Consider the following 6737-nt stretch of genomic DNA (forward strand, 5'->3'; position numbering starts at 1 on the left):
AACGCAGAATGTGGAGGTGTAGGGACCATAAGGAGTGTGTGTGAGTCGTGGGCTGGAGCGCTTCTCCTGCTCATTCCATTGAACGGCGACTCTGGAGTGACGAGCTCCACCATACCTCCACCCTCCGGTCTCCACTGGAGGTGTTGTTCCTCCCAGCCCCCAAGAGACCTCTATTGCAAACTAATAGAAGCTGACCAGCCAGCAGGCAGAGAGAAGGGAGAAGGTCACAGGGTGGGGCGGTCTCCCCAGAGCATTGCTGCCATCAGCCTCATTCACAGAAGCAGAGTTGGGTGGACGACAGCCCATTGGGCAGGAGTAACAGTGGACTCGGCATGGGGGTAGGTGCAAGGAGGCCACAGACGCCTCAGGGACCCTGCCAGGAGGACCGCTGGGAGCAGGGAGAGAATGGGGCTGTGGGCTGGGGGTCTCAGGGAAGGAGGAGCTTTCCTCGAAGGAGGGCTACTGCTTCTGAGTACCCCTGGCCCCATATGGCCTGGCCCCTGCCCCAGACTCTAGGCTCCCCACCTCTAGCCAAGGCTTCCCAGATTTCCATCTCTCCTTCCCTGCATCTCTCTCCCTGGATCTTTCCTCCAGGTCCTGGACCCAGAAATCCAGACCCTGGCCTCTGCCCTGCTGAGGAGGGCCTTGGTGGTCCTCCTGTTGGCCAGCAGCCTCTTGGGGAAGGCCCAGGGTGAGATCCTTGCCCGCTGTGAGCTGGCCGTGCATCTTCAAGAAGGAGGCCTGGGAGGGTTTAAGGGCTACAGCCTCGCTGACTGTGAGTGCCAGATGGGCTACTGCCTCCAGATCCTCCTCCTCCTCCTCCCTCTTCCTCTTCCTTCGCTCTCCCACTCCTCCTCCTTCTCCCTCTCTGTCGCCTCCTCCTCTCCCTCCTCATCCCTCCCCCTTCTCCCCTTCCCCCCTCCCTTCCCATTCTTCTCCCTTCCCCTTCTCCTCTCTCCCCCTTTCCTATTCCTCCTTCTCCTCCGCCTCCTCCTCTCAATCCTCTTCATCTCCCTTCTCTTCCTCCTTCTCTTCCCTGGCTGTTCTCCACCTTCCCACCCCCATCCCTTCCTTGCTCCCACTTTTTCCTCCTCCTCCAGGCAGAGAGTTGACAAATCTCTATTGTGTTTGTCCACTGACATACCCATTGACCAATCTCCTAGAAGTCATCCCTCAGCCCTCCAGACCTCCACGGGCCACCCCATGGCCCCACAGACCCACCCCCAACAGGTCACCCCTCAGCCCTACGGACCGACGACCCCCTCCCACCACCACGGACTACCCCTGATCTCCACGGACCCACCCCCCACCAGCCACCTCTGAGCCCCATGGACTGACCACTCACTGGCCACCGCTCAGCCCCATGAACTGATCTCCGGTGGGCCACTCCTCAGCCCCACGGACCCACCCGCCACGGGCCAGGCCTTAGCCCCACAGGCTGACCCCCCAAGGGCCACCCCTTGGACCCACATGCCAAACCCCTCCATGGGCCACCCCCATCCCCATGGACCAACTCCCTGTGGGTCATCCTTTGGCCTCTAGGCCCCCCCGTGCCCAAGCAGCCCCTGTGCACCCTGCAGGGATCTGCCTGGCCTACCAGGAGAGCAAGTTTGACACGATGCTGATCAGCACCAACTCGGACGGCAGCACAGACTATGGCCTCTTCCAGATCAACAGCCACATCTGGTGTGCCGACCACCTCAGCCATTCGCAGAACCGCTGCAAGGTCTCCTGCATCGGTACCTTTTGGGGCAAGGCACTTCCTGCTGGGGGGGGGGTCACTTCCTGCTGGGAGGTTGCTTCCTGTCATTAGAGGCCATGGGGTGAACTGCTATACTCTCCTGGAAGGATCTAGAAGCAGAATTGCCCAGTGGATAGAATACAGGCCTGGGTGCCAGAAATACCTGAGTTCTGACCCTGGCTCTACCACTTCTCTTCTGTGTGACCTTAGGCAAGTCATTTTACTTCTCTGTGCCTCAGTTACCTCATCTCTATAATGGGGATTAAGACTGTGAGCCCCATGTGGGACAGGGACTGGGTCTAACCCAATTTGCTTGTATGCACCCCAGTTCTTAGTACAGTGCCTGGCACATAGTAAATGCTTAACAAATACCACAATTATTATTATTACTGTTAGGGACAGGAAGGGGGAAGCCAGTATAGCTATCCACTTCAGACCTCCCCTCTGGTGCTTCTCTCCGCAGCCTCCTCCTCCCCGTGGCACTCTCCTTCCTGCAGCTTCCTTCCCTAAGTCTCTTGCCCAGGTCCTCCTCCATGCAGTGTGAGAAGCAGCATGGCTCAGTGGAAAGAACATGGGCTTGGGAGTCAGAGGTCATGGGTTCTAATCCCGGCTCCGCCACCTGTCATCTGTGTGACTTTGGGCAAGTCACTTACCTTCTCTGTGCCTCAGTTACCTCATCTGTAAAATGAGGGTTAAGACTGTGAGCTTCATGTGGGACAACCTGATTACCTTGTATCCCCCAGCACTTAGAACAGTGCTTGGCACATAGTAAGTCCTTAACAAATGCCATCAATATTATTATTATTATTATTGTAATTATTATGCAGCCTCCTCCTCTCCTCTTTTCCTCTTCCTTGGCCTCCTTCCTTCAGCCTCCTCCTTCCCTTAGCCCCTCCTTGCAATGCCTCTCTAGCCCCCGTGACAGCCTCCCCACTGTGGCCTCCTCTTCCCCACAGCCTCCTCCTCCTCCTCCCAGGGGCCTCCTCCCGGGTCACCAGGGGCAGTGAGGCTGGAAGTTTCCCTGGGAATATTCAGGCTGCCAGCAGGTGGTCAGTGAGTTCTTGGGGCCCAGGTCAGGCAGATCCTCCCTCTGTCCAATCACCCATCCCTCCATTCATCCATCCATCCATCCATCCCTCTGGCCCTCCCCAGAGATCCTGAATAACATTGTTGCCCACATCCTCTGTGCCAAGAAGATTGTGTCCGAGCACTCTGGGCTCAAATACTGGTGAGTGGTGAGGGGCTGGTCAGGGAAGGAGGGAGGGAGGGTGGGCAGGCAATCCATCTTCCTCTGTGGGATTGAACATAAATTGGGGCTGAACTACCTTACTTCCTTACTATAACTGAGTCACTGTAAACACCCCACCCTCTGGGAGGCTTGGGTCAATGAGACCCTCCAGGGGAGCTGAATGTTGTCCAGGCTCTGGAGAGTTGGGGATTGGGGGAGAAGGGGGAAGGGGAGGAAGGGCATGGGAAGGACACCTGTGTACACCTATGTGCTTGTCTGTCCGGGTATGCGTGCTTGTTACGTCTCCATGTACGCATGTGAGTAGCTGTGTGTCTGGGCCTATATACTCATTCAATTGTATTTATTGAGCACTTACTGTGTGCAGAGCACTGAACTAAGCACTTGGGAAAGTACAATACAACAATAAACAGTGACATTCCCTGCCACAACGACCTTACAGTCTAGAGTGGGGGAGATAGACAAATAAATAGAATTACAGATATGTACGTAAGTGCTATGGGGCTGGGAGGGGGAAAAAGCAAAGGGAGCAAGTCAGGGTGATGCAGAAGGGAGTGGGGATGAGAAAAAGTGGGGCTTAGCTTGGGAGGGCCTCTTAGAGATGTGCCATCAATCAGGCTTTGAAGGCAGGGAGAGTAATTGTCTGTCGGGTTTGAGGAGGTGGGCATTCCAGGCCAGAGGCAGGACATGAGCTAGGGGTCGGCGGCAAGGCAGGTGAGATCGAGACACAGTGAAGGAGGCTAGCACTAGAGGAGTGAAGTGTGCGGGCTGGGTTGTAGAAGGAGAGAAGTGAAGTGAGGTAGGAGGGGGCAGATGATGAAGTGCTTTAAAACCAATGGTGAAGAGTGTTTGTTTGATATGGAGATGGATGGGCAACTACTGGAGTTTTTTAAGGAGGGGGGTGACATGTCCTGAATGTTACATGATAAGGTAATTGAGGCACAGAGAAGGCAAGTGACTTGCCCAAGGTCACACAACAGGCAACTGGCAGAGTCTGGACTAGAATCCCTGTCCTTCCGACTCCCAAGCCTGTGCTCCATCCATTGGGCCATCCTGCTTCTCAGTTCTGGGGGTCCCATGGAGTGGCTGTAGTGCTTGTTTGGGAAGGGATGGGCCCCCTTAAAATTAGCACCTCTCAGGTTTGCCTGCATCTAAAACCAGTTTCAGTCGATGGGTATGCCATGAATAAAGGCTCAGGACTAGCATACATGCTGCCCATGGTCAAAGAGAATGTGAATAAGTTTCAGCACAGTCAACAACGACCTGATGAGATGCTTCAAAGCTGTGGGGATGAGTAGGCAGCTGAATGCAGGGAAGATAGGCAAGAGGCAGCATAGAGTTAAACCCCTTTAGGGGCTCACAGCAATTCATTCAGTCGTATTTACTGAGCACTTACTGTGTGCAGAGCACTGTACTAAGCACTTGGAAAGTACAATTCAGGAACAAACAAATCCCTGCCCACAATGGGCTCACAGTCTAGAAATACCCATTCACATCTTAGTCGGAACATTAAATTTAAAAGGGTTTGACATGAATAAATGTGGTTATCAAGGAGCCTCTCAATGACTTATTATGACTAAACTTGAGACTCATAAGGAATTGTGTCAACCTTTTAGGTCAAAGAAGCCAAGGTGACTCCAAGAATATCAGAGAGCTTTGTAAATAATTGTGGTATTAAGTGCTTACTGTGTGCCAGGCCCCTGCTCTATTCACTGTGCCATGAGGCTTCCCTTCCTATTCCATCAAAACTTGATTTCCATGCTCTGTACAAATTCAAAAACTATCAAGTCAGTTTTAATATTGTTCCTAGAAAATTTGCCAGAAAAGCAGGGCAATTAGAAACAAAAACAAACGCAATTGTCTTCATTAGAATGCTAGGCTTGAACATTATAGAACGGTTTTACATTTGTCTTTAAAAATAGATTGTAGTCTCCCAAGTGCTTACTACAGTGCTCTGCACACAGTAAGTGCTCAATAAATGATTGATAGATAATGAAAGAGGGAAGCAGTGAGCAGATAATGAAAGAGGGAAGCCTCAGTAGCTTCAATGTTCTACTAGTATTAGAACTGTTTTACCGCTAGTAGACCATTACTACTACATTACTACTACTAAAGCCTCAGTAGCTTCAGTGTTCTACTAGAGAAGTAGTGTGGCTCAGTGGGTAGAGGCAGGACTGGAAGTCAGAAGGATCTGGACTCCAATCCTAGCTCTGCCACTTGTCCACTGTGTGACCATGGGCAAGTCACCTAACCTCTTTGTGTGTCAGCCCCCTGATCTGAAAAACTGTGAGCCCCATGTGGGACAGAGCTGCGCCCAACCAACAAACTTGTATCTACCCCTGCATTCAGTAAAGTGTCTGGCACATAGTATGCACTTAACAAATGTCACAATAATTGTTACTAGAGGCCACTTTTCTGTGCATGTGTTGGTGTGTGTGTGTGTACACAATGCAAAGGTTGTGTGCCCAGCTCTGCTGCTTTGCTTCCGGCAGGTCTTCCTGGACAGAGCACTGTGAGGGCCGGGACCTCTCCCACTGGGTGGCCGGATGTGACCTGTGACCTGTGATGAGCAAAGACTGTGGCCTAGCTGGCTACGACTGGGGCCAGCCCCTTCCCTGCCTCTCCCCTCTGCTCTGCTGCTTCCCTGCCTCCCTCCCCCAACCCTACCATCCTCTTGTTCCTTCTCCCCTACCCCTTGTATCCTTCCCAGCCTCCTGCCCGGTCAGGCCATCAGGGCCCAATAAACCAGTCATATTCTCCCATTTCTCCTTTCCTCCCTCCCCTGCTCCAGCCCAACCTCCTCTAACTGCCCATCCCTGCCCTCTCAGAGCTCTGGAGGGGCCTTGAGCTGCACTGGAAGGATGTGAGGAGCTGGCTGGTTTGCAGGTGGGGAGAGGGTGGGAGGGATGTGCGACAAGGAACCACAGGGTCCCACCCCCTTCAGAGGGGACCCAGAGTTGGAAAGGCCCCGACAAGCACATCTGAGCCAGTCCCCTGCCTCCAAGCCAGTGAATGACTGACTCACCCTACCTTCTCCTTCCTTGATCACCTCCAGGATTGAATGACCCCCATGCCATCCCTCGGTCACCTGTTCAGAGTTTTAGTCCCCAGACAAACAGTTAGTTCCTCCTTGTGTCTAAATGCAGTCTCTCCTGCTGCAGCCCATCCCATTTCCTCTTGCTCTGACCCCAGGGGAAGCCAAGAATAGCTGGTCAGCCCTCTCCCCATAAAGCCCTTCCCAGATCAGGGATAGCGAAGTTCCTGGCCCTCTAACTTTCTCTTCTCCAGGCTGGACCCCATGACTCCTTTAACCCTCCCGCAACACTTGACACCAGCCCCCGCCCCCTTTGTGCCTGCCCATCTGGCTAGGGAGGGTGGCCCAGGCTGGGCCTGGTCTCTGATCAGGGCTGACTGGTGCAGAAAAGGGCAGAGGGATCTCTGTCTGACCACCCAGCTGGGACTGTGGCCACCTTGTGAAGGACAGGGTTGCGCTGCTGTCTCTATCTGTTTGTAGCCCGCTGTGGCCCCTGGTTCTTTCCCGTCTGGGCTTGGGCCGAGCCGGCGTTTCATTCATTCATTCATTCATTCAATCGTATTTATTGAGCGCTTACTGTGTGCAGAGCACTGTACTAAGTGCTTGGGAAGCACAAATCAGCAACATATAGAGAAGGTCCCTACGCAACAACGGGCTCACAGTCTAGAAGGGGGAGACAGACAACAAAACAAAACAAGAAGACAGGTGTCGATGCC

The 6737-nt window shown here is 53.4% G+C and overlaps 1 protein-coding gene across 1 annotated transcript; it reads left to right on the forward strand.

Annotated features, from left to right (window-relative positions):
- The first annotated feature begins 11 nt into the window (after positions 1-11).
- On the forward strand, positions 12-5746 carry LOC119942807 (lysozyme-like protein 6). Its single transcript, XM_038763770.1, has 5 exons — positions 12-338; positions 595-775; positions 1581-1739; positions 2894-2969; positions 5480-5746. Exons 1-5 carry the CDS (start codon positions 333-335, stop codon positions 5544-5546), a joined length of 489 nt encoding a protein of 162 aa, XP_038619698.1. The 5' UTR covers positions 12-332; the 3' UTR covers positions 5547-5746.
- Positions 5747-6737: the final 991 nt, after the last annotated feature.

The sequence above is a fragment of the Tachyglossus aculeatus genome, chromosome 21 (genome assembly GCF_015852505.1).
Source record: "Tachyglossus aculeatus isolate mTacAcu1 chromosome 21, mTacAcu1.pri, whole genome shotgun sequence".
NCBI classification, from domain to species: domain Eukaryota; kingdom Metazoa; phylum Chordata; class Mammalia; order Monotremata; family Tachyglossidae; genus Tachyglossus; species Tachyglossus aculeatus.